Genomic DNA, 27,206 nt, shown 5'->3' on the forward strand with positions numbered 1-27,206 from the left:
GACAGATTCCCAAAGGCTGGTCCTGGAGCCCCCACCGTTGTCTGCCAACTGGTCCAGGTTAACAGAGCCCCGTGGAAAGAGGCCCTCCTGTGGGGTGCTTCTGGAAAAGCTGAGCCTTTTTCTGCCCTTCCACCTCTGTCCTTACTCACCAAGGGGAGGCAGGCCATCAGGGAGTAGTCCACTGGCTGGCAGTTGGGAAGGAGCTTTCTTTCTTTTTTTTTTTTTTTTTTTGACTGTTCAGGCTTACAGCTTGCTTAATCCGCTGGCATTTCATCAGGGACCGGTGCGTGTGTCAGTTGGGCCTCCGTGGAAGGGGTCCTACCCAGGCCCCTGCAGCCCTGGAGGCCAGTAGAGAGCCCTAGTTTGTGTCTCCTTTGAGAATTTATACTCTGTCCTCCTCCTTCCCTCTTGGGCCATCACCAAGGAATGCCTCTCTGCCCCAGGGCTTGCTTGTGGTGGCCAGACTCTGCCAACAGCTCCCCCAGCCTTTCCTCTGGCTCCTGGTGCCTTAGGGCACTGGTCAGAACCCCCTGTGACCAGCCCCACTTGGCCTGCCAACTTTACCAGCATTCTCCTTTACCCCTTCACCAGGCCTGCTGCTGCTGCTCCAACCACCTGGGTGTTTTGCACACCACACCCACCTTTGCTCAAGCTACGCACCCCCCTTCTCAGGAATGTCTTTCCTACTCCTGTAACACCCACATTCTGTCCATCCCTCCCCCTCTCCCCAGAATCCTGTTGACCTCTATCCTGCTGCTGCTGTTACTCATTCCTGCTGCTTCATCCCTGAGCTAAGCTGCTCTGGGTTGAAGTAGCAAGGGGTTATCTTGAGCTGTTCACATCATAAAAGCGTTTCTCTGGGCCAAAAGCCTCTAGCCTGCCTGCTTTGAGTGGTCTCCTTCCCTGCAAGTGTGGAGGCCAAGGAATGGTGGGGTCTGGCTGTTCTCAGGTCCCCATGATGATCACTGTTAGGAGGTGACTCATAAAACAAATGCCACTCTTGTGGAGGCAGTTGTCAGCAGCATAAACAAACTCTGAGGAGAGTTAGTGCATGTAGCTGGTTTACTTAAAATTTCTATGTCGGCTCTAGCTCTTTGCTTTTTAAAATTTTAATTTAAATTCGATATAATAAACATATAATGTATTATTAATTTCAGAGGTTAGAGTTCATTGATTCATCAGTTGTATATAACACCCAGTGCTCATCCCATCAGGTGCCCTCTTTAATGCCCATCACCTAGTTATCCCATCCCCCAGCAATCTTCCCCCCTGCACCCAGCAATTCTCAGTTTGTTTCCTAAAGTTAAGAGTCTCGTATGGTTTTGCCTCCCTCTCTGTTTTCAACATATTTTATTATTCCTTCCCTTCCCCTATGTTCCTCTGTTTTGTTTCTTAAATTCCGTATATGAATGAAATCATATAGCATTTGTTTTTCTGTGATTGACTTATTTCTCTTAGCATAATACCATCTAGCTCTGTCGTCCATGTTGTTGCAAATAGCAACTTTTTTTTTTTTTTTTTAGTTTTGTTTTTTGTTTTAGTAATCTCTACACCCAACAGGCAGTTCAAACTCACGACCCTGAGATCAAGAGTCATATGCTCCTCCAACTGAGCCAGCCAGGCACCCCTCTAGCTCTTTCTTTTCTTTCTTTTCTTTCCTTTCTTTCCTTTCTTTTCTTTTCTTTCTTTTCTTTCTTTTTCTAGCTATTTCTTATGTCATAGTGGCCTCCCTGTGGCAGCACCTTACTGATGTCTCAGAATACTGCTTCAGTGAGATGGCCAAAGGCACGTTGCTGCTGGTAATGCAGTGCACAGTGACACCCTCTGGAGGACCAGCCCTGGCATGCACAAAGACCATGGGGGTGCCTCAGGACTGAGAACATGGTCATGCAATTGAGCACATACATGTGCACATACCCTGCATGTCCATCTGTCCCCAGGGCCAGTCTGATCCTACAGAGTAAGGAAGAAAGCTTGGGAAGACACTTGCTTCTGCAGGTGGAAGCAGCATGGTGGTATCCTTTGTTGTGGCCCCTGATGTGTCTGGAGAACAAGTATACAGTGTCAGGTTTGAGGTGAACATAGCTTCTCTAGCCTTATAAAGAGATGGGAGGCAGGAGGAAGACAAAGAAAAGACATTTAGAAGAAATTTTTCCCATAGAGACTTCAAACTAAATCCCCTTACCTCTATCCCCTGAATATATTATTATAAGCCCGGTTCTAGTTTGAGTTATGCTAGCCCTTAAGGTAAATAAATAGGTGTTTCTGGAGAGGCCTCTGGCATGGGAGGGGAGTCAGCAGGGAGCTTTTGCCCCAGCTTGGTTGCTGGCGACTGCCCATCCCAGCTCAGGGGGTGGCCTCATGCAGACCCATGAAGGGAACCCTCTGGCACTGATCACCTGTTTCTCACCACTAAATCCTTCTAGCTTCTGCTAGCATTCTCTGAGGGCCACCACTGTGTGTCTGGCCTGGGCTGGGGGCACCAGTTGTTAAATTTTGGGGGTGGGGTGGGTAGCGGGGGAGTTGAAGGCTTGGGGCATGAGGCTTCAGTGTTGTGCCAGGGTGGGTGGCTCCTGAGCTGTTCCTTTTTTCACCAGCTCCCTGGGCATCAAGAACTGAAAGTAGGAGCATCCATCTGAGCAAGTGGTTTTCTCCCTCCCTTTGTAGGACAAGGAAGATGGGGAGCCCAAGACCAAGCAGCTCAGAGAAGGGGAGGAGGAAGGCGAGAAGCACAGGTAAGGCCTGTGTTCACCTCCATGTCATCCACCTCTGTCACAGCCTCTGCCCCCGTGCCTCCCCCACTCATGCTGTGGCTGCCTTGAAAAAGCTCGCCCTTCCCCCGCACCCGAGCCTTCTCTGCCCCCTTTCCTCCACTGACCTGCTGGCTTTGACCTGGCCACCAGCATTTCCTTCCTGACTCCCATATGGCTTATCCCTCTTCTCAAAACCTCTTGCGTGGCGTGGTTCCCCGGCACCTGCAAAATCAGGTCCAGACCATGTGTGGCTTGTGTGCTCCGCCTGGGCCACCCGACCCCTCCTGGTTCCCCATCACCCCTCTGGCCCTTCAGCATCTCTTGGCAGCGGCCTCTCTGCTGCTGTCTCAGCCTGGATTCCTTGTCCTCTCCTCCTTCCTCTTATCTCCACTTCAGAGGCTGGTCTTCATACAGAGCTGGGCTCAGAGGCCTCTGCTTCCTCCTCCCTGTCTGTGCTCCCCATGCCCCTCCTGGGAGATCAGGGAGCATGTTTCTCTCCTGCCAGCTCCTGTCACCTGGTCCAGTCAACTTCAGTTGCCCGAACACGGTGCTCTGCCCTGTGGTTGTGGGCACACAGTCTGCCCCCTGTCCCCGTCCCGTCTGGATGGCTGGCACCTCCATATAGCTTGGGTGCTGCTTTGCATCAAAAATACCTGGGAAACATTTGTACATCCCAGGGGTGGGGCAGGCGGGAGCCATGTGGTTGGTCTTCGTGAGCTGGGGAGAACCTTCATGTCTGCACAGCACTTCCATGGCCAGAGTTGGGGATCCCATGTCCTCCTCCTCCAGCCTTGCGCTAGGGCCACAAGGGTAGCTGGGGAACTGTGCTTGGAATCAGACTTGGTTTCTGAATGGTCCCCTTGGTGTTCCCTGTCCTGAACAGTTTCCTTCAGGCACTGGGCTTGAAGGTACCTGCTCACTCGGGGTAGTGAATCTTGATGTCCTAAGCAAACTTACCTGGGCGGACTGTGCTTTGAGGGGGCACAGCAGGGGACCCTCCCTGGAGAAGGAGCAGGACTTCTTGATGCCACAGCCTTGTCTTGTCTTCACCACGGTGAGTGGAACCTCCCCGGGTGCAGGCCCCTCATCAGAAGCTGATCCCAAACGAAATGGGGCTTTTTCAAATCCATGGGGCATGTGCTTGTATGACTTGGCAGTTTACAGAGTGGGTTCACATGGTCTTCACGGGCAGCCCTGTGTGGTTCTTGCCACCTCGCTTTTTATCAGCAATGCGAACAGCTCTGTGCTGAGAGGTATAGGTGATGCTCAGTGGTGGTGCTGGGACCCTTACCACCCTAGTGGCAGGCTCTGTGCTTTCTGGTTGGGCCTGGCCCCCTCCACTGGCACCTCTAGGGGCCCTCACTAGTGACAGAGATGAAGGCCAGGTCACTGCTCTTTTGCTGAGTGACCCCACTTGTGTGATTTGGGGGTGGATACCTGCATAGTTTCCCCAGTTCTGTGGGACACTGTGTACCTGCTGAGGGAACGTTTTGATTTTCTTCTGGTTTATTCTTACTTGGGGTCTCGGCCTTGAGTCCTGATTTCTGGGCTGTCTTCGTTTTGCTGGGAGGTCCCTGCTCTCATCCGCTTTCTCCTTGATGAGAAAGAGAAGGGTCATTGGTTAGCAGGTGGCTAGGTTGGGCAGTTGAATCCTTACTTGTTGAAGTGTGTGATTGAATCTCAAACAAGGTGTTGATGGAGGAAAGAGCAGGCTTCAGAATTGAAAACAGTCAGGGCAAGAGCATTTATATCAAATGAAGAAGCCCACATGATGATAGAGGTGTTATTCACTCAACAAGTCCTGACTTGGCTGGTTGGCTGGTTTGCCCAGGGCATCACTCCTGGTCTGGGAGGTGACGGTGGACCAAACACAGCTCCTGCCCTCATGGAGCTGACACTGTCTACAGGGCGACAGACTGAACAGAAAAGCAAGTGTGTGGGAGGAGGTCAAGGGCAGTGAAGTGGAAGCTACAGAAATGTGAACAGCACATGGAGATCAGCTGCTGGGAAAGCCCGGGGAAGCTGGGAGGATTAGGGAAGGCTTCAGCCGGCTACAACACTGGATTTCTTAAATAAAAAGGGAGGAGGGGGAGGAGGAACAAACCTGTCTCAGAATCAGCAATGTTACTTTTGTTGACTCTGGAGGAAGGGATTACAAGTGTTGTGTTGTGTTCTCTGAATTTTTCTGTGTGCCTGAGGGATTTCATAACAGAAACCGTGTGAAAAAGAAGGGTATATAAAGCTCCAGGTTCCTACTCGCGAGCTCTGGATAAGAGTCCCCATTCCCCCTGCATTCACCTTCTGGGTTTTTGTTTTTGTTTTTTAAGATTTTATTTATTCATGAGAGACCCAGAGAGGCAGAGACACAGGCAGAGGGAGAAGCAGGCTGCCTGCAGGGAGGGAGCCTGTGGGACTCAATCTTGGGACCCAGGATCACCTCCTGAGCCGAAGGCAGATGCTCAACCATTGAGCCACCCAGGCATCCCTACATTCTGGAGCTTAACGAGTCATTTGTGGTGAAGCTCGAGAACCCCTCTGAAATCCCCTGCTGAGCCCACTGGGCTGAGCAAGGGCAGGGGGCCCCCTGTTCTTTGCTCCTAGCAGCCCAGGGATGAAACATGAGGGACACTGCATTGGGGTTCTGCTTCAGCTCAGCCCGTTCTTCCACTTTTCTCTGAGTCCACCTCCTCTGAGGCAGGACAGTTCTACCTTGCTCATCATGAGCTTGGCTTCTGTGTGGCCATCCCTCTGCTATCAGTCACTGCCGTGGTTGTCAGGATGCCTGGCCTTAGCTGGGAGTGGAATTGTGCCCCCCAGGAAAAGTAGTCTCCCCTAACTTGAACAGCCGTAGAGCAAAGGCTTTGCCTGGGTTCTTCAGGAAGGCAGAGCCTCAGTCCCTGTTCCAAGTGGCCAGACCCTTGTGGGTTTAACCCCACACTGCAGGGTCTAGGGCTTGGTTATGGGCTTGCCAGAAAGAGCACAAGGCAGCAGAATCTGTGTCTGTGTGAGGAAAGAGGGGACCTTTCTCCTCATCTGTATCCCAGATCTTGAAAGGGACTCCCAGAAGGATGCTTATGTCTTGGGAGCTGGCTCCATGGAGCCCCTAGCCACAGCCCCTGCCATGACCCCCTTTGCCAGTAGGGATAAAGAGACAGCCTTCCAGCTCCCCTGAGGTGAGGGGTGGCTAGGGATGACCACTGAGGCCAGTGACCAGTGGGCATCTTGGCTTCCTTGGCTCCTGGGAGGTAAGTACAGTCTGCTTCAGTCCAGGTCAACCCACACTGAGCCCAGATGCCAGGTGGGTACCTGTGTGGGCACCTGCCCTTCTGAAGTGTCCTGAGAGGATTGCAGGACCCACTTGGGGCAGCCTTCAGCCAAGAGCAGCAGATAAGACCTCAGGGAGAACATTCCTCTTGAGTTGGGTCTGAAATCTCAATGGGTAGGATTTGGGCAGAGAAGGCTCAGAGGTGTGAAGCAGCTGCATGGTGAGAAGGTCTGTGTGTGTGAGGGTGACATCTTGTTGGGGAGGCATGGACAGACACCCTCTGACCCACGGCTTAGAAACCCCAGCCCGGGCTCCGTACAAGTGACCAGAGCGGGGAGGGAGATGTCATGCAGCGGCCCCACAGGCACTGCACGGGCTTGTGGAGGTAGCCTGGGTGTTCTGTTGGTGTTCATTAGTTCATCGTCAGGCACTTTGGTTTACATGGCCAGGACTGAACAGAAATAAGAAACGTCGTGACGGTTCCTTGTGCAGCAGGGCCCAACATTGTAGGGAGCTAGGCACATGGAGAGAGCTGGGGACCTGGAAGCAGCTCGGGCCGAGAGACCAGTCCTACTGGTTACCAGCCTCCTGGCCCTGGCAAGCCTCGTTCCTCGGGGAGCCTCACCTGAGTAGCTTCAACTGAAAGATGGGGAGAAGAACAGCACTTGCTTCCCTGAGGAGCACAGCAAATACCACCACTTTTTACTGGGCTCATGCTGGGCTCTGTGCAGAAAGGAGAAGCTTTTAAGCCCTCCTGAGAGAGCTGAAGGACTCCAGACAGACGTGGAGAAGGCGGAACTTTCACGCAGGCTGTGCTAACTTGCAGATAGGGCAGTTGTTGGGGAGACAGCAACATGTCTCATCAGTGGATGAGGAAAGGAGTGAGTACATGCAGCCAGGGAAGGAATCATTAGGTCCTTTGTGGAGCCTCCCGTCCTTGGTACAGGTCATCTTCAGCGAGACAGTTGGGTGGCATCGTTTTGCAGATGCAGCTTGGGGCCAGGGCATGTGGCTGAGGAGATGGGCAAACCCAGCAGAATGGGAGGCAGGCCCCCCAGGGCCTCGCCCCCTCGCCAGCCGTGCTGGAGAATTCTCCAGCTTCCTCTCTGCCTCTGCTCCTGCCCATTTGCCTAAGAACCCTTTTCAGAATCTTGTCTGTTCTGGTTCCTTTGGCCTTTCTTATAAACTTTAGTTGGCTTATTAATATCTATAAAAAAGCTTGCCAGGATTTTGATTGGAATTGCATGAAATCTGTAGATCAAAATTCCTTAAAATCTGTACTGCTCTCCCCAGGATAAATCCTACCCTGTCCCCAGACAACCACATCCCCATTGGGGTGGGGACTCGGTCCCTTGAGGGTGGCCCAGCCCAAGCCAGGGTCTGTGGGAAGTAGAGAGGTGTTTGCATTCCCAAAAGGGCCCTTCATGTCCTCTGGGCTGGATCTGTCCTCTTCCAGTCAGCCCTTCCTGTAGCTAACTCTGAGGGGCACCCATGACTCATCTCTCACACAGTCCCTTGCTGACCCCCTCCATAAGACACAATCTTGTGGTCCTGGAACCCTGGCCCCCAGAAAGGGGCATTTCTGTCAGCTGCTTCTGTTTTTTTAAGCCCTCAGTCACTTTCTCCTGATGGCAGTCAGCTAATACATGTGCCATGGAAGGGTGTCTAGGGTAGGGCCTGTGGCTGACAGTCACGGCCACCATGCCAGGTGGGAGGAGAGGGGAGGAGTTGCACACCCTGTCAGGCATGGGGCAGGGGAGCGTGTCTTGTTAAGTGCCTCAACAAGCAAGCCTCAAACCCTCAGCCCCCACAGCTACCACCTCCCTTCGGCTTTGGATTAAGGTGTGTACCCAGCTGGAGCAGTCACCATTCAGGGACAGTGGCTCACCCTGTAATGGGTGCCACATACTGTTGTCCAAGAAACTGGGCCACCAGCCCTCCTCTCTGGGTTGGAAAACCAGTTCTCCAACTCCATGTGAAGAGACGTCCCACCCCAGCTGAGGCCCAGCCCATGCCTGGCCTGGTGCCCAAACCCTAGTGGCTGGCAAATGCCAAGCCCTCTCTCGTCTGTGAGTTGGGTCCCCAGGACGGTGTCCGTGTACCAGCACACTCGCAGATCCATGACATCAGCTTGGTTCAGCAGTCACCATTCCACCCTAGTGGTGACTACCAGTGTAGCTAGCTCTCACTCAGTGCTCCTGAGTACGCTCCAGGCCCGGGGCTGACACAGTTGGGTGAATGTGGGTGGCCATAGCTGTTGATCTGTCTTGGTGGGGCTCCCATGTGGATCTCACCCCCAGCCAGCTCTGGTGCTTCTGACTTCCCCTTTTTTTAAGGCAGAGGCATGACTGCCTTTCTGTTCTAGATTTCTAAAGCCCCTTCATCCTCTAACACCTGTAACCCACTGTGGTATGAGGGGCTCAGGGAGGGTTCTGAGGGCTGGGAAGCGGGGAGGGAGGAGGAGTTTCAAGAATGGCGCTGTAGGCCAGACACCACAGTGGGAAGATGAGGGGATGCCCAGCATGATTTTTTCCTCCGGGAACACCGAGGGCCCAGAGCGCTGGCTGATCCACCTGCAGCCCTGGGCAGGCCTCCGGGCATGCTGTCAGATAGCCTTCACTCTTCCACATGTCGGCAGGTCCCTAAGGTGCTTAGTGAGGTGGCCCGGGGTCTACCTCAAGGCCAGAGACCCGGGTTTGGATTCTGCCCCTGGCTTTTCCCTCACTCCGAGACCTTGGGCACATGCGTGAATTTCTCAGGACTGTGTCATTTTCTGCATTGGGAAAATGTCAGTAACCACCTTACCTTGAAGGGTAGTCCTGAGAGGCAGGGTATGGAGGGTGTCCCTAGCGGGAAGGAAACATTGTCCCATTCGTCTCAGCCTGTACTTTAGGAAGAGGGAGGTGGCGGGGCCGGGGGAGGGCAGGACATCAGGTCCAGAGGATGCAGGAGCTCCCACCCCTTTCCCTGAAGCCCTCGGAGGAGGTGTTTGCCAGGGGTCACTTGGGAGGCTCTGTCCACGCGGTGTGGCCCTGTCCAGCACGTGGTCAGTTCTTATGCCACATCCTCTCTGTTTGTCAGTAGGACAGGAGGCCTGGGGTGGTTTGGCAGGGTGGAATTAGAGCTGGCTAGACAGGAGGGGAGGAAGTTTGCCCTACATCTGTACCCTGTCTCTATAGTGTGGCCAGGGTTACCCTTTAGGGGGACAGCTAAAGTACAGCGACTTCTGTCTGTGAGTGGGAAAGCTGCTGGCCTCTTTAAAAGCTTCATTTGCTCTTAAGCCAGCCATCAAGTATCCGGATTGAAAGTGTTGAGCAACCACTGACAAAAACATCACCAGAGCCTGTGTCCTGTCTGTGTTTCATACTGATCTCGTGCTTTACTTGTAGAGAGATTTCCAGGTGTTCTGATTGCGCTGTCCTGAACTGGACCATCCCCCCCACTCCCATCTTGGCAGTTGTCTAGAAGGGTGCTTGCAGCCTCTCTGGGGGACTCTGCCAGAAGTGTCTGCCCCAGGGCTGTTACAGATTATGCTACCAGAAACATTTCAGTGTGGAACATTTTGTTTTGTTTGACCCTGTTTTGTTATTATTTCTTTGGTATAATTTCCCCAGAGCAGGCTTATCAGGTCATGGGGTTTGAATGCTCTAATCTGCCTTGAAAGAAGTGACGACCAGCCTCTGGAGCACTTGTGCACACCATTTGGATAGTTGCCTGTCACCTTGTTTTCACGAGCCCCCTGGGTCTGGCCTCTGGCAGCAACAAACAAGGCCTTGTTTATGTTGGAGACATGGGGGTGAGTGTGTGTGTGCAGAGCCTGAAGCACACAATGTTGTTAAGGGGGGGTTGTGTGTCCCAGGAAGAGCCCCGTGTCTCCGTACCCTGGATGTGCAAACTGAAAGCCGTCTATGGTCAGAGCTGCTGTCTCCAGCCGGTGCTTGACCTCCAGGACCTCATAGGCCTGTGCTGGGCTTGGCTTTCTCTGTGCTCCATTACTGGCAGAGAGCTTCAGACAGTCCTCTCTCCGGTCCTGGAGGAACCTTGCTGGCAGGAGGGACAGAGGTAGTTGGGTGGGGTGGGCCTGCCCTGGCCAAGCCTCTTTCCAGGGGCCTAGGGCAGGGCCGAGAGAGAGGGGCTTATGTCCCTGAGGGTAAGGCTGACAGCGCAGGTGAGGGCACAGCAGGCCAGGGCTAGGAAGCCTCTGTGAGCAGCAGGGTTTCTCTGAGGCCTGTTCACCAGTGAAGGGGTTGGACCAGATCATCTGGACACTTCTTTCACTTGGACATTCTAGAACTTTATTTCTGGGTAGAGTTTCATATTTTACAGAGAATATCAACTTTCTCCTTCCCCTGCCCCCGAGTGGCACATGTGGAAGGTGGGAAGACAGTTTTGGGTGATTTCCCAGTGGTCTCCCTGGCAGCTCACGCCTGGGAGTCCCTGCAAGCTGCCCTTGAGGGAGACCTCACAGCAGCCACTGAACCTGCTCAGGCACTTGCTAGGTCTCCTCAGAGACCTGAGGGTGGGAAGTGGAGGACAGAAGATAGAAAAAATCGTTCCTGCAGTTTCAGGAGTCTCAGGATGTGAACCAGGACATCACTCTGCTGCTTTGCTACAGAGACAACAGAAGGCACTTAGGAGTTGGCTGCCCTGACCCGGCCACATTCCTGCCTTCTGTGAATCTTCTAGGCACAAATTCTTTGCTTCCGGTATTGTGTTCCTGAGCATTAAAAAGCCGAGAGAGCCCCAGGCTGCCCATCACACACCCTCTGTGAACTCCTCTACTGAGCTGGAGGCAGGTGTCTGCTGGTAGCTAAGTACTGGGGCTGGGACTCTAGGAGCTTATAGGATGGGGTGTGCAGGACAGCCATGAAGGGGCCACATGCGTGGGGTCTGAGGGCTGCTGGGTAGAGGGGCACGTAGGACAAAGAGGGAACACGGGAGAGGAGCAGTCAGCCATGTCTTGGGGGTGGGTGGCGATCTTTGGGCTGCCCACAGTACCATCTTGTTGAGCTCACTCTTGAAGCCTAAGGGGCAAGAAAGTGGGTAGCAGACAGGGCTGGCAGTGACCCCGGGGATACTTTATTGGAAAGCAGGCTGTGGGGACTAATAAGGAATGAGACCAGCACTAAGTCTTGTTAAGAGACTTAGTCTTGTTTAGGGGACTCTAGGGGTCCTGAATCAGAGAGGGTAAAGGTGAGGGTACACAGGTAACCTCTGTGTCTGCCCATGCTCCATGGGAGAGATAGCAGGCTCAGCTTAGACGATGGCTGCCCACATGGAGGGGACTGGGGGTGGCCCAGGGCATTTGCACCTGCTTGGCTTAGTCAGTAGAGCCTCCAACTCTCAATCTTGGAGTCATGAGTTCAAGCCCCACATTGCACATGGAGGCTATTTAAAAAAAAAAAAAGTAACACCATACGATTTCTTGTGCAGCCAGGACCTCAGAACATTTTCGCACCATTCACTCCTCCTGTCTTCTGTGCCATTGACAGATGCTGCATTTTCTTTTCTTTTTACTTACTTACTCATTTGCTTATTTATTTAAAGTTGGCTCCCTGCCTAGCATGAAGCCCAACATGGGGCTTGATCTCATGACCCTGAGATCAAGACCTAAGCTGAGGTCAAGAGTCAGACACTTAACTGAGTCACCCAGGCACCCCTGCTGCTGCATTTTAAATCCCAGAAGTCGTTATGATTGTTTTGTACAGTCAGTATTCTTTCAGGTTTCCCTGCATATTAACTCTTTCTGATGCGCTTCGTTCCTTCTTGCAATTCAGTGCTCCTCTCAGGTCATTTTCCTTCTGTCAAAAGTACTCCCTTTAATATTTCTGAAAGTACAGATTTCCTGATAACCAATTTTGCCAACTTTTCTTCTTCTGACCAAGTTTTTCTTTGAAGGCTAATTTTTTTTTTAAAGATTTATTTGAGAGACAGAGAGAGCGTGAGCAAGGGATGAAGGGGTGGCCAGAAGAAGAGGGGAGAGAGAATCCCAAGCGGGCTTCCCACTGAGCGCAAAGCCTAATGCAGGGATCAGTCCTACAATCCTGAGATCATGACACGAGCTGAAATCAAGCATCTGACCCTTAACCAGCTGAGCCAGCCAGGCACCCCTCTTTGTTTTTGTTAAGATTTTATTTATTTATTCATGAGATGCACATAGAAAGAGGCAGAGACATAGGCAGAGGAAGAAGCAGGCTCCCCGTGGAGAGCCTGATGCGGGACTTGATCCCAGGACCCCAGGATCACAACCTGTGCCAAAGGCAGACACTCAACCACAAAGCCACCCAGGCGTCCCTCTTTGAAGGCTGTTTTATCTAGATTTATCATTCTGGTGTGGCATTCTAACTACTGTTGGCATTACCTATAAATCTTATCCATTACCCATTGTCTTACGGTTTCCATGATTTGTGTGGAGAAGTCAGCTGTCCATTGTACGTATTCCTTTGATGGTCAGGTGTCTAATTTAAGAATTTCTTTTTGTCCTTGGTGTTTAGTAGTGTGTAAATGATTTGCCTCATCTTTGGAGTTGCTAGTGTTTCTTTAGTTTGCATATGGCTTGATGTTTTCTACTTATTTTGTGACGTTTTGTTATTATCTCTTTAAATACTGCTTCTGGGACTCTCATTACCTGGATCTTTCTGCCACGTCCCATGGGTCTTTCACGTTCTTGTTTGTATTTCCTGACTGCTGCTCCTCTCTGCCTCTGTCTGGATGTTTTCTGACTTACCTTGCAGTTCACTAATCTCCCTTTAGCTGTTCTAAACTGCTGTTGAATCCATTTATTGAGCTCTTAACTTCAGTTATATTTTCAGTTGTAGAATTTCCATTGGATTAATTTTTACCACTTCAGATTCTCTGCTGAAGTTCTCCCATCATGTGAGATACCTTCCTGAACTTTTATTAATTTCAGTTATTTTATTTTAATGTCTGCATTTCCTTTGAGGGTCTTTCTGTCACCTTTATTTTTTTCTCATAGCTTTAGTTGAATCCTGGCTATTGTGTATGAAGAGTCCTAGGGATAATTTGAGGTTCTGAATCATTTATTTTCCTCGAGAGAAAATGTATTCCAGGGGCACCCGGGTGACTCAGTTGGTTAAGCATCTGCCTTTGGCTTGGGTTGTGATCTCAGAGTCCTGGGATCGAACCCCACATGGGGGTCCCTGCTCAGCCCACTCATGTTCTCTCTTGCTTGCTCTCTCTGTCTCTCAAATCAATGAATAAAATCGAAAGAAAGAGAGAGAGAGAGAGGGAGGGAGGGAGGGACGGAGGGAAGAAAAAAAAAAACAAAAGGTAAAGGCAAGCAATTATGCTGCAGGTGCCCTGACCCACCCTCTCAGGACTGATGAAGAGCCTTCCTTCCTTGCACTGATGCAAACTTTTTTTTTTTTTTAATTTTTTTATTTATTTATGATAGTCACAGAGAGAGAGAGAGAGAGAGAGAGGCAGAGACATAGGCAGAGGGAGAAGCAGGCTCCATGCACCGGGAGCCCGACGTGGGATTCGATCCGGGGTCTCCAGGATCGCGCCCTGGGCCAAAGGCAGGCACTAAACCGCTGCGCCACCCAGGGATCCCTGATGCAAACTTTTTGTCTCTTCAGCCCCATGAGATGGCAGGAAGCTCTGCTTGGGGTCTCAGCTTTTCAGCTCTGCTTGTAAATAGATGCTTTAGGGGAGAAGAGGCGCCCAGTGTCAGGCTCACTTACCTGTCACAGTTTCCCTCTTTCTGTGATCGTGGCCCCTCAGATCCCCATCACCTGGGACTTCTCCAAGGGTAACAAATAGATTTTTAGAAAGATACCTGTTGTCAGGTTTTTGAAGTTGTTTGCAGAAGCAGAGAGTTAAACCTTGGTCCTGTGTTGGAAAGGCCAGATCCCCGAACAGAACCCAGTGCCCTCCATGACCCATCCCAGAGACTCTTGCCTTTTAGCCAGCTTAATTGGACATTTGTGATAGGCAGCCTCTTCAGTAGGTCTCACAGAGAGCATCTGGGAGGACTTGGACCTATCTTAACAGTGCTGGGCATACCATCCTTGGTTACAGATGTGGAAACTGAGACCCGGAATGGGACAGTCCACAGTGACTAGGACCCAGGTATTCTTTTTTTTTTTTTTTAAGATTTTATTTATTTATTCATGAGAGAGAGAGAGAGAGGCAGAGACATAGGCAGAGGGAGAGGCAGGCCCCATGCAGGGAGCCTGATGCAGGAGTTGATCCCAGGGCTCCAGGATCATGCCCTGGGTCGAAGGCAGGCACCAAACCGTTGAGCCACCCAGGGATCCCTGGACACAGGTGTTCTTGACCACTGGACCAGTCTCAGCTCCAGGGGGTGCAGGGGATACTGGGCGACATGGCAGCTACAGGGGATGGGGGTGCTCTGTGGCCAGCCCCTGGCCAGTGCTGCTGTTTCCTGTTGTGCTGGCCTCTCCCTGTCCCCCTGCCAAGCCCTCCCTGTTCCAGTGTCTGTCTTCTGAAGCCTTGGCAGCGTGGGGGCTGGGGGGGCATGGGTACTGTTGCTATTGCTGAGAGCCCCAAGTACAGCTCCCAGCGGCCTCCCCTCTCTCCTGCTGATGTCTCACAAAACCCTGGAGCTGGTTTCTGAGAGTGATAGAGGTTTTTTTTTCTCACTAATCCCTGCAGTTTTGTGCCCACACCCAGTTTCTCTTCCGCTTCCCCCCCCCCCCCCCCGCCGCCCCCCCACCCTGTCATAAACGAAAGTCAGTGCACCAAATCACGTGCTGCTTCTCTCCCAGTGCCTCAGCGGTGTTCACCAGCATCAGAGGGTAGAGGACAGAGTGGGTATCCCTGCTCCTTAGTGGGCAGCAGGCTTCCTGCACACAGGCCCTGCTGGCACTGCCCTCTGGCCTCGGGGCCCTGGCAGAGAAGGGGGCTGGTGGAACTGGTACATTAGGGGACCGATTGGCATCAGAAAGCTCTCTAGTTCACACCAGTGTCTCTTGCTAGGTGTGTGGCCACAGACACCCCTGCCTCAGCTCTAGACAGACTCCTGCCCCAGGGGCTGGGGACTACAGCAGTGTTCTTGCCTGACAGACAGAGGGTCAGTAGGTGACAGACTGTGGGAGCCCTCGTGCTGGGACAGTGTTCCCTCTCCTGGAGGCTCAGGACCTCTGAGGGGCCAGCAGTACCCGAGGGGTTCAGAAGAGGTAGTGAAGAAGGAGGACCCACATCCCAGCTCCCCGACTGGTGTGTCAGGCCACTTCTGCTTCCCCGAGGCCGAAATGGCCTGTCCCACGGTCTCTGTCTTGCTTTTATTCAGCAGCAGCGCTCAGGAACTGTCATTGCCACCCCGAGCAGTTAGCCAGGGCCCCTCCTCCTGCAGCAAGCCTCTGGTGGGGAGCGGCCCGGGGTTAAGGAGGTACTGAGCAATGAGACCCCACACGTGGTGCGGCCAGCCCTACCCAGGAGATGCGACTTCCCTTTCATGGGCCAGGCCCACTGTGTGATCCTGGTCTCCTGTGGCTCCTGTCCCTTCACAGAGCACTTGGGGTCTAGCCGGTGGCATTTTATTTTTTTTTTATTTTTTTATTTTTTTAATTTATTTATGATAGTCACACAGAGAGAGAGAGAGGCAGAGACACAGGCAGAGGGAGAAGCAGGCTCCATGCACCGGGAGCCTGATGTGGGATTCGATCCAGGGTCTCCAGGATCGCGCCCTGGGCCAAAGGCAGGCGCCAAACCGCTGCGCCACCCAGGGATCCCGCCAGTGGCATTTTAAAGACCTCTTGCCACCGTGAGGCTGGGCCGTTCTCCTGGCTGTCCCCGTGACCTGGCTTTTCCAGCCTTGCACAGTGTTGTCCCCATGCTTCTCTCTTGCCAGCTGCTCATGCACACCCTTACCACCAAGAGTTGAGGTCTGTACCGGTGGCTCCAGGCCACCAAGGCTCTGAGAAAGAGGCCAGACCTAGAGAACCAACATGTGACCACCGGTGTCTCCGTGGGGAGAAACTCAGCCCAGGAGCTCTGACCCTGACTCCAGGTCAGGTGCTGCAGCCACTGCCATGGGACCTGAGGACAGGGGTGCGGTCTCTCTGACCCTCAGTTACCCTCACTGTCAGATGGAGCTCCTCCAGGAGAGACAGCCAGTGAGTGCTCCCCAGGCCCCCCTGGTCCCAGCTCTGGGTGAGAGCCCTCAGTGCAAGCAAACCTTGGCAGAGCAGCCTGCGTGGGGCTGAGGCTTGGAGTGGGGGGCCTGTCCCGGTGGTCCTTCTGTTCCTGTGCTTTCCCTCTTCGCCAGGCTGTCTCCAGAGAGAATGGAGGAAAGTCGAGAAGGCACACACTAGCTTATGTGGCTTCATTGCAGTCTGACCTGCAGATGTATGGGGTGAACACGATGGCCATACACTCCACTCCATCTCTGCTTGTTATTTGCTTTCATAGGGAACTCAGGCTGCGGAACTATGTCCCAGAGGATGAGGACCTGAAGAGGAGGAGGGTGCCACAGGCCAAACCAGTTGCGGGTAGGTGGACTGCTTTTCTCCACCTCTGCTCTGAGGCACCATCAGATGCCTCCACCTTGGCAAGTGTCGCCCTCTCTCAGAGAATATCTGGCAGTGCCAGGGCTGGAAGCTGGGCCCTTGGGACCCTCTAGCACCGCCTCACGACCATGCAGAAGTAATCAGGGTTGAGTGATGGCAGAGAGGTGGTCAGGGCACCCGAGGGTCTTCCAGGGATCTGCAAGCAAAGAAGCCACATCCCCTGGGAGGACCTCTCTGGACTGAGAAGTGGAAGTGGCCCCGGGGCCTTGGGACAGCGGGGGACAAGGGGGAGGGTGGGGAGGGTGGAGATGGTGCTGTGGGCACTTGGAGGTCACAGCGAGACCCTGAAGAAGGCCGACCATTCAGGTGCACGCTGCCGGCCCAGGCACAGAGGGTCGGAGAGGTGTTCCTGCCGGTGGGGCGGGGGCCTGGGCCTGGGGCTGCCCATCTCCCGTGGTGTGGGGAACAGCACAGCAGCCAGGAGCTTCTGGAGATGCTCCACACTGGAGAGGCAGAGTACTTCTTATCACATAGTTCCTGGTCCTGTTTTTATCCCTCATTTTTGTTGTTATCAATTTTTAATTAGACAAATAAATGAATAATGAATGATTTATCTTGCAAATGTAAAGTGTTGCCCATTCAGCCACACCCACCCATTCAGCCACACCCGTCTGCTTCCCCACATTCTTTTCACTGAAATTCACGCACTTCCTAGGTGATTTGCTTCATGGTTTGGGCCACACTGGGGTGGGGACAGAGGGCAGGACAGGGAGATGGGGTGGGGAGTGGTCCCATGGTGCAGGGTCAGCACCTGTGGCTGAAGGCAGGTGAGGCAACACATGGCAGCAGTGACAGGGTGTGGAGGGAGCCCCTGGAGCCCAGATTTGTTGATATCTGGCCCTACAGGGGCAGGCCCTCCCAGTCTCCCACCTAGAGGCCCTGTGCACTGTCAGCCGCTGGGCATAGCTGAGAGGTGCGTGAGGTAGGCCTCCCTGGGGTGGCTGTTGCCCTGGTCCTGGGAGCACATACCTGAGTGGGATGGGAAGAAAAGCCAGTCCAGGATCCAGGGGACATCCTCCAAGCCTAGGAACCCCTGTAGATTAGGGGAAAGCCAGTCCTCTTGGTTCTTCACAAAGCCATGCTGTGGATGGATATACCCCGGTGGTTCCCTCCTTTCCCAGCAGGGTAGATAGCCAGGGAGCACCAGCCGCGCCTCCTGGCTGCAGGTCTGCGCTCTGCGGACTCCTAGCAGCTGCCCCCCCAGAGGCCCTTCCTTTACCCCATGATTGCTTTCATCCCAGGAAACCCAAGGCCTCCCTCCAGGGCCATCTTTGCAGAGTCTTCACCTCTGGAAGTTGGGGGCTCTGGGGGAGGGGCCAAGAAAGCCCAAGGTCTCTGCGGGGTCCTGCCTGCACCCTCTAGGGCTTCCTGGGGCACCAGGGTGTGCTTCAGGTGGAGTGGTGGCTCCTTACTGACAGGCCTGTTGTTGTCTTGCACCCTCTAGTGGAAGAGAAGGTGAAGGAGCAGCTGGAGGCCGCCAAGCCAGAGCCCATCATTGAGGAAGTGGTGAGAGCCCTGAGTGCAGGGGTGGGGACTCCTTGGGCCCTCCTCTCCTCCCCTAGCTGCTCTCCTCCCTCCACTTCTCTCTTCCATCTCCCCGCTCTCTCCCCTCCCCTCCCTCCCTTTTTTCCACTTGCTACCTCTGTGTGCTGGAGCTGGGCCCCTCCCATCCTCTCATGTGTCTCCCTCTTCCCCAGGACCTGGCCAACCTCGCGCCCCGGAAGCCTGACTGGTGAGTGCTCCAGGCAGGACAGTCCTCCCAGTAGGGAGATGGACAGTGTGGACACATAGCTACATGACATAATTCCTATGCTCCTGACGGAACATAAAGGAAGAGTGTGAGGGAAGGCTTTAGGGGTGACACCCGGGGGATGGGAGGGACTCAGGGAGAAGAGGAGCAGCAGTCCCCACCAGAAGTCCCTTCTGCTAGGGCAAGGATCTGCCCCACCTCAGAGAGCTGTGTTTGAGCAAGGCCAGACTTGGCCCTCTAGGAGCCAGGATGGAGGCAAGATGATGGGACGGGCAGACAGATTTCTGTCCCGGTTCTGCCACCAACTGGCCTGTGCTGCTTTGGCCTCAGTTTCCTCTTCTGTGATGTGGGGCTACTCCTCCTTCCCCAGTACCCCTGTGCCCAGGCTGAGGGCTGTGTGGCCTGGAGTTTGTGTTCTGCTTGACCTCAGGCCAGAGGCACAGGCCATGTCCCTCTTACCTGCGATCCTGTGGCAAGTACAGCACCGCCAAAGGTGTTCTCATTTGTGGAAACAAAAGCCTGGGGCATGTGTCCTAGGAATCCCTGAGTCGGGAGAGTAGGCCTTCTGGAAGCTCCTGGTGGTGAGGGTGAGCATGTGGCTGGAGGAGGAGCAGAACCCACCGTGAGCCAGGGAAAGTCACTCCCTGATGGTGCCTGAGGGGACCAGACCAAGAGAGCAGCCCTCTGCCACACCTTGACCCAGGCCTGTGTTTGGTGGGTCTGTGGCACCAGTCGGGGCAGGCGGGCTGATGCTGGGTCTTGTAGGATGCAGGAAGGGAGAGAGGAACACCCTGGCCTCCTCCCCGGGGTGGTCTCCTGAGGCCCCTGAATGTGGTTCCTAATGGCAGAGGGGCTCAGGGAGGGGAGGATCCCAAGGCCACACCCAGCCAACCTTCACCTTCTGGCTTCCTTGCACCTGCCTGCTCCAGGGACCTCAAGAGAGACGTAGCCAAGAAGCTGGAGAAGCTAGAGAAGCGGACCCAGAGGGCCATCGCTGAACTGATCCGTAAGTGCGGGGCCTGGCAAGGCAGGATCCCTGCCCTGGGTGGGGAGCAGGTGGCCCAAACAAGGGCCCCTCCCCACTCCTTCTGTCTGCCACCCACCCAGGTGAGAGGCTGAAAGGCCAGGAGGACAGCCTGGCCTCTGCAGTGGACGCTACCACCGAGCAAGAGGCCTGTGACTCTGACTGAAGCCCACCATATCTCCTCCCCGTGTCAGGCCTGTCCTGTGGGCAGCCCCGGACTGAGGTGGGGCTGGGCTTGCTCTTAGCTCCAGTTTGGCTCCAGGGCCACACATGGCCCTTGCCGTGGGGTGAGGCAGCTCCTTGTCTTCTAAGTGGTCCCCGCCGCCCCGAGGGGCAGAGCCAGCGGCAGCCCAACGGGCTTGCTGTGTCTCTACCTAAGTATGTATTTTGAACTTTCTTTTCTCTCTAGAAATAGAAGCAAGCAGACCCATGTGTGTGGCAGAACCTATTAGACATTTCTGGGTCCTTGGGGCGCTGTGGGTCGGGCCCTGAGGTGGAGCCACAAAGGCCCAGACCTGACCTTGTGAGTGCAGGTCCTTGTCCAGTCAGATGATCGTGTCAAAACCTGTGGGTGCCAGAGAGACAGGGTCAGAGAGCCTTCTGTAAGCCCTCCCACGGGCCCAGACCTCCCAGGAGTCTCTGGTCAGCCTGAGAGGCTCCCGCCCTGTCCTCTAGGGATCCCCTCAGAGTGTGGAGAGGACAGGGAGAGGCTGGGTATGCGGAGGGGATGCACTATGCCTCGGCAGTCCGTCCCAGGCTGCTTCAGACCAGGGCCCCTGGCACTGTTGCATCTCATCCTGCACAACGCTCAGCAGCCCGACTCCCAGTCAGAGCCAGACCATGGCTTCTCGGGGACAGGGCCCCTGGATTGGGGAGGGGGCTCCTGTATCCTAGGGTAATACAAACTGGGTTCCCAGGGTCCTGGTGTTATGATCACAGACCTCCTCTGTGGAGCTGACTCTTCAGAGTGACTGGCCACAACTCTGACTCCAGGTACCTGAGACCAACTAGAATTTAATCTCCAGAATGATAACACTCTTGAGTTTCCTTCAGCGTTTCCCCTTAAGTCTCCCACCCTGCCCTGTGTCACCCCAGTGCGTCCTTCCCCCTGTGCTGAGTTGGTCTGACTCTGGCCAGCAGCGCCAAGAACTCAGGCCATAGGGCTGGAGCGAGTGCGTATACACTGAGACCAACACGCTATACAATAAAGTAGATGCTTTCAGCTAAATGTATGCAACTACCCTGAGAAGTTAACTTGTACAGAGAGGGAGCAGAAACCTGCAGGCACTACTGAGGGCTGATGTGGTCGGTGGCTGGCCAAGCAGCCAGTAGGACCAGGACTCTGATTCGCACACAAGCAGAGGGTCACATGTGCCCACGGGCAGCAGGGCTGGAGCCAGACTCCCTCTGCATCATGGTGTCTGGAAGTATCTTTCCCTTCCTGGGAATAAAGGATGAGAAGGTGCCTCCCGGCCCCAGGACTGCCTTAGACAGCAGGGTGCTCGTCCGTGGCAGCATAGGACTCGGACATCTGGGGACGGGGCCCAGTGAGGTTCCCACTCCGAACTGGCACTGTGACTAGAATGTGGCCAGCCCCACAGAATGAGAGCCCTTAGAGCTGAGGAAACATTTGCTTCTGCGTTTACAGCTCTGTATGCCTACAGAAAACCGCCGTGCATGGAGAGAAGAAAACAAACACCATCACACTCGATGGGCATGAGTACAAAAATGACAGGATCCGTGAGGAGATCTAGTGCCTTGAGGAGAGGCTACCACCCCACCAGGTGGAAGAATTTATACCTAACAAGCTGACAAACTGACTTCCTAACATGCTTCCTCTAAAATGAGCATTTGTTATATCACCAGAGAGAGAAAAGAGGCACTGAACCCACTAACTCAGGAACAGGGACTAGGTATGAGGACAATCTGGTGAGTAATCCTGGAAACAAAGAATGTTTACTAAACTAAGCAACTCACAGATGCACATACATACACACAATAAGCAACTCACGGGAGGAGCTAACTAGTAACAATCAAGGGATTGATAAACTGGAAGTAAAAGCTGAAGCTCCCGAGAGTTTCAGAGAAGAGGGTCTGTCAAGAACTTGAAGTACTGCCACGTGTCCTTGAACAGACAGGAGATCAGGAAAAGGAAACTAGAGAAAGGAGAAAGAAGAAATGGCTGACCATTTCTGTCTCTGGCATTATGGTACAACAGTTGCCTGAACTGATCCTCCCTTTGCAAATAGCTAAAATACTAAGTACATAAATAATCACGACAAATACTTCTTAAATGCATCACTGACCTGGCGAGAAAGTAAGGAACACTCAAGGTAAGAGAAGCACCAGGACGCTGAAGCCCGACATTTAACTTGAAGGTATTTGATAAACCAAATGAAACAGCATGGTTTTGGGGTCCTCGGTACCTCGGGCCAAGCTAACCCAGTACTTGTGCATAATGAGGAGTCTGGTCAGAGAGCCCACCAGAAAGCTGGGCTTCCCAAAGGGCAGTACCCTCTGAATTAACAGTAGATCTGCTCCCTTGGCATCCCAGGGGAAAGTTTAACCTTGCCACTGACTGGAGTGAAAAAAGTTCTCCCTCCTAAGGACGGAGCAGGCCCTCACATGGGTTTGCACATGAGAAACCTCAAGCCAAGAGTGTAAGTGGTCCCAGAAAGTGGTGGTCTCAGATGCTTGATAGACATGCAGATCCTCCCTGAATGAACCTTGATTCATTGCAGTCCTCAATGAACCCCCAGGGATAAAGTTCCAGGAAAAGTGAGCGGCTTCTGGAAAAGGTCACCAGATCTACTAGGCAGCAAGGCACTGAGAGCAAAGGACATCAGCAGGGATGTGGTAGACTTGCAAAGGATTCACACATTAGAATTACCAGGCACATGTCTTAAATGTTTAAAAATGATGTAAGAAGGCAGCCCGGGTGGCTCAGCAGTTTAGCGCCACCTTCTGCCTGGGTTGTGATCCTGGAGACCTGGGATCGGGTCCCATGTCAGGTTCCCTGCGTGGAGCCTGCTTCTCCCTCTGCCTGTGTCTCTGCCTCTCTCTCTGTGTCTCTCATGAATAAATAAATAAAATCTTTTTTAAAAAATAAAAATGACAAAAACTAAAAGGCTTGAAAAGAGGAATCGATTTGCTAAAAAACCCAAGTGATATTCTGGAAATAAAAATTGTCATAGCAATTAAAAGCCCTGTATCTGTGAATTAGAGCTAAAGAAACAGATTGATAACCTAAAACAAAAAGCTCAGAGAGACAGAGGACAGAGTGGGAAGAGCCAGCATAACATGTGATTCAGGTTCCAGGAGGGAGAAAAAGCAAAAATGAGGAGGACGTAATTTTTTTTTTAATGGCTATGAACAACTCTTCAAAATCACCAATCCAAAAAAAAAAAAAAAAAAAAATCACCAATCCACAGATTCAAGGAGGTCAACAAATCCCAAGCAAGGCAACAAAAAGAACTCAACACTCAGATGTTCTATGTCTTGATATGGATGGTGATTAATTAGTATATTCACTTTATGGCTATTCATTGAGCCACACCCATATGATTTATACACTTTTTTGTATGTTTATTACAGCTCAGTAAGCAAGGTCACAGTTTTCTCATATCTTGGATTGCTCAATTACTGTATTCAAATTCCATACAAAACTCAGCGGCTTGAAACAGAGCTTTAATATCTGACAGTTCCTGTGGGTCAGGAATTCAGGAGTGGTTTACCTGGGTAGTTCTAGCTTGGGATCTCTTTGGGATTGGAGTCAAGATGGCCCCCAGGGCTGCAGTCATCTGAAGGCTTGGCTGGGGCTGGAGGGTGTGCTTCCAGGATGGCTTCCACCCTCGGGATTACTCATGGAAGCGTGGCGTGCACGCAAGTGCTTGCCACAGGGTTCTCTCCACAAGACTTGTGAGATTGCTTGTGTGCTATGGCAGCTGGCTTTCCGCAGAATGAGTGATACAAGGCAGAAAGCAGGGGAGGGTTTTAGGGCCTTTTATGACCTGGTCTTGGAAGTGATATCCTGCCACATTGTATTGTTAGAAGCAGGTCATTACATCCAGGCCACACTTAAAGGAGAATTAGATTCTACCTCTGGAAGGGAGGTCTGAGAATTTGTGGATGTATTTTAAAACCACTGAATACCTAGACAATAAGTGCAATAAGTTGGCAGGACAAAAAGAAGAAGACAAGATGTTAAAATTAGAAAAGATGCGTTACCTTTTTTTTTTTTTTTTTAAGATTTTATTTATTCATGAGAGACACAGAGAGAGAGAGAGGCAGAGGCATAGGCAGAGGGTGAAGCAGGCTCCATGCAGGGAGCCCGATTTGGGACTTGATCCCGGGTCTCCAGGATCATGCCCTGGGCCAAAGGCGGCGCTAAACCGCTGAGCCACCCGGGCTGCCCAATGTGTTCCTTTTAAGGAGCAAGACAGCAGATGTCTCAACCACAGCCAGTGTTAACTGAAACTATACCTTCTGGTATCAGTGTTAACTAGATGAAAGGAAATTGTCACCTTAAAATTTTATACCTGAAGAAAATAGCTTACAAGTACAACATATTTTTAGACAAACCCAGAGATTTTGTCACCAGAAGATTCACATGAAAAGAAAGCATTTTAGGGTAATGAAAATAGTCTACAATATTGTGGTCGTGGTTGCACAAATCTGTGAGTATGCTTAAAAGCCATTGAACTGTACACTTCCAGTGGGCAAAGTGTATGATATCTATCTTAATAAAGCTGTTTTTTAAAAAATAAATATTCTCCTTTAAAAAAAGAGTTCACAGTATGTCTTCAGATTGAAATGAGGCACAATCCAAGATGGAAAATCTGAGATATGAGTAGGAATGAAGAGGAAAAAAGTGGAAATCTAAATAGGTATTGACCTTGTGGGGAATAAAAAAAGGAATGAAAAAATTCCTGAAAGAAGGCAAAGAGAGGGATCCCTGGGTGGCTCAGAGGTCGGGCGTCTACATCGAGCTCCCTGCCTGGAGCCTGCTTCTCCCTCTGCCTGTGTCTCTGCTTCTCCCCCGCCCCCCGCCATGAATAAATTAATAAATAAAATAATAAAATAATAAATAAAATAAAATCTTAAAAAAAAAACAAAGAGAAAAAGTGGGACACATAAATGAATCCAAAAACATCATTAATTACAATCAGTACCTTTTTAAAAAAACTAAATCTGATGCTATTTTTAAAAAGCCTGAACTCAAAGATTGCAAGGAAAGGGACTTGATAAGCTCTATGAAGAGGTGTCTGGGTGGCTCAGTCGATTAAGCGTCAGCTTTTGGCTCAGATCATGATCACCAGGTCCTGGGATCGAGCCCTGCTGTGGGGCTCCCTGCTCAGCGGGAGTCTGCCTCTCCTTCTGCCTCCCACCCCCACTTGTGCGCTCTGTCGAATAAACTCTAAAAAGAAAAAAAATACCTTTATGAAGCTCAGAACCAACAAAGGAAGCCAAGGTGGCTGCGGAGACCTTGGGCCTGAAGTGTGATTAGGTATTCTGTGTGCAGCCCCGAGCTGTCACCTGTCGCACGGGGAGAGCTAAATGATCCGGCCGCTTTGGAGAAGTGGAACACGTGCTCACCCCGTGCGTGACCAGCAGTTCCACCATTAGTGTCTTAGGGAGCTGTTGCACAGCTGTACCAGGAGACGGGGACAGGGTGCTTGTAGGAGCATTCTTCATAATAGCTTGTGCGCACACTTCACACGCGCGTGCATGCACACGCACACATTAAACCATGTAAGGGGAAGAAATGGAGTATGAGCCATTTGTGTGATGCTCCAGAACAGGTAGAGTGAAACAAGGTACTCTACGGGTAGGCCTGTGGGTGGTGAAGTCGGTGCAGAAAAGCTAGGTGATGACCCTCAACATCAGGCCTGCTTGCGGTTAGCTCCGGGAAGGGGCCCGTCGAGGCAGCGATAATGTTCTTTAACTTGGTTTGAGTGGCAGGAATACATTTTATTCTCTGTCCATTTTATTTTATTTTATTATTTTATTTTATTTTATTTTATTATTTTTTTTGGTGTATATGCTGTATCTCACACACATACCTTTTAAGGAGAGAAATCTCCAGAATTCACAACATAAATTACTCGGTAAGTGTGGTATTTTAAAATAGCCACATCTGCAGTTTTGTTAGCGGTCCAAGTTAGAACATTGAGGGTGAAGAGACAAATCATACAGGCTACATGGGGAAAAAAAACAACCGCCACATAAGAATGAATGAGTTCCATTTTCCTCAGTAGTAGGTACTACAAGACAAATTTTTCCCAAGTACCAAGGAAACGTGACAATCCGCTTAATTAGTGTACGTCATTAGGGCCAGATAGACATTTTCGGGCTTATGATACCAAGTGTTTACTATGCACAGATCTTTGCCGGAAGAATGAGCAGGGAATGCTCCTTAGCAAGAGGAGTGGTGGTGGGGGCCGCGAGAGGGGTGTGGGAATCGGGGCCGCATTTGGCAGACGACCACGAACAGGATCTCAAACAAGGAGGGCTTTATTGTTCTTGTGTTAAGTCCATGGCGATACAGTGGATCCAGGGACACAGATCCCTTCTGTCCCCCCAGCTGCCGTCCTCAGCTCCCCTAGGAGCCTGCGCACCCCCAGGTGGGAGCCACAGGGAGGAGGCGGAAGGGCAAGGGGCAGGCTGGCTGAGGGAGCCGTGGCTTCACGCCCGGTCAGCCCCCCAGGCTTGCCTCCGCGTCCCACGAGCCCTCACTGCAGACGTGTGGGGAGTAAGGGTGTTTTAAGCTGGGCACATTGCCACTGTGATTGAAATCGAGGTTCCACGAGAGGAAGAAGGGTAGAAAGAGTACTGGGAAGGCAGCCAGCAGTGTCTGCCACAGGATGCAGGAAGAAGTGGCGACCAAAGAAACTGGTAAGCATTGCAAAAATCAATAATTGGCTGACCTCTAGCAAGACTTACAAAGACACAGGCACGAATATTAGGAATGCAATAAGGCTGCCCTGACGACCTCAGAAACCTCAGAAGACAATGAAGGGATACTGTAGATACCCACATCAGTTTGACAAGTTGACGAAATGGACCAATTTCTTGAAAAGCACAAACTACCACGACTCCTCTGAGATGAAATAGATGGTTTGCATAGCTGTACCTACTAAGGATACTGAATTCATGATTTTAAAATTTCCTTATTCATTTAAGTCATCTCCATACCCAGCGTCTGGAACTCATTACCCCAAGATGAAGAGTCATGCTCTACCCACTGAGTCAGGAGCCCCCTGACACCATTTTAGATTCCCCTGTAATCAAGCTGGGGGTGTTGGTGGAAAGATAAATACATAGATCAGTGAAAAAGAATAGGGAACCCAAGTAGCCCCAAACAAGTATGGCTAAGTCATTTTTGACAGAGGTGCAAAATGAGCTCAAGGAAGGCAAGGTAGGATTCAGCAGATGGTGCTGGAGTGGTTGGATATCCATAGGCCAAAAAAAACCCCCCAACCAAAAGCCAAGGCAATATACAAAAGTTAAAGTGGATTGTAGGTTTATTTTTTTTTAAGTTTTATTTATTCATGAGAGACAGAGGCCGAGACATAGGCAGAGGGAGAAGCAGGCTCCCTGCAGGGAGCCTGATGCAGGACTCAATCCCAGGACCCCGGGATCACGACCTGAGCTGAAGGCAGACGCTCAACTGCTGAGCCATGCAGGTGCCCCTGGATCATAGATTTAAATGTAAAATGTAAAACTATAAAAACGTTTAGGGGCAGCCCAGGTGGCTCAGTGGTTTAGCGCTGCCTTCAGCCCAGGGCGTGATCCTGGAGACCCGGGATCGAGTCCCACGTCGGGCTCCCTGCATGGAGCCTGCTTCTCCCTCTGCCTGTGT

At 52.0% G+C, this 27,206-nt stretch overlaps 1 protein-coding gene and 1 long non-coding RNA gene across 2 annotated transcripts in view; one reads left to right on the forward strand and one right to left on the reverse strand.

Annotated features, from left to right (window-relative positions):
• CCDC12 (coiled-coil domain containing 12) overlaps nucleotides 1–24,112 on the forward strand; it is a 54,696-nt gene extending 30,584 nt beyond the window's left edge. The window contains exons 2-7 of the mRNA XM_025458316.3: nucleotides 2,668–2,735; nucleotides 16,414–16,493; nucleotides 18,016–18,077; nucleotides 18,269–18,303; nucleotides 19,251–19,327; nucleotides 19,429–24,112. Coding sequence (XP_025314101.1) covers nucleotides 2,668–2,735; nucleotides 16,414–16,493; nucleotides 18,016–18,077; nucleotides 18,269–18,303; nucleotides 19,251–19,327; nucleotides 19,429–19,511 — 405 coding nt within the window. The 3' untranslated portion in view covers nucleotides 19,512–24,112. The remainder of the gene's footprint in view (nucleotides 1–2,667; nucleotides 2,736–16,413; nucleotides 16,494–18,015; nucleotides 18,078–18,268; nucleotides 18,304–19,250; nucleotides 19,328–19,428) is intronic.
• On the reverse strand, nucleotides 16,489–19,256 carry LOC118351684 (uncharacterized). Its single transcript, XR_004807496.2, has 3 exons — nucleotides 18,781–19,256; nucleotides 17,541–17,652; nucleotides 16,489–17,014 (listed from the first exon to the last, which is right to left on the reverse strand). It is a non-coding gene; the product is annotated as an uncharacterized LOC118351684 (long non-coding RNA).
• Nucleotides 24,113–27,206: the final 3,094 nt, after the last annotated feature.

Source organism: Canis lupus, chromosome 20, assembly GCF_003254725.2.
Source record: "Canis lupus dingo isolate Sandy chromosome 20, ASM325472v2, whole genome shotgun sequence".
Lineage (NCBI taxonomy): Eukaryota > Metazoa > Chordata > Mammalia > Carnivora > Canidae > Canis > Canis lupus.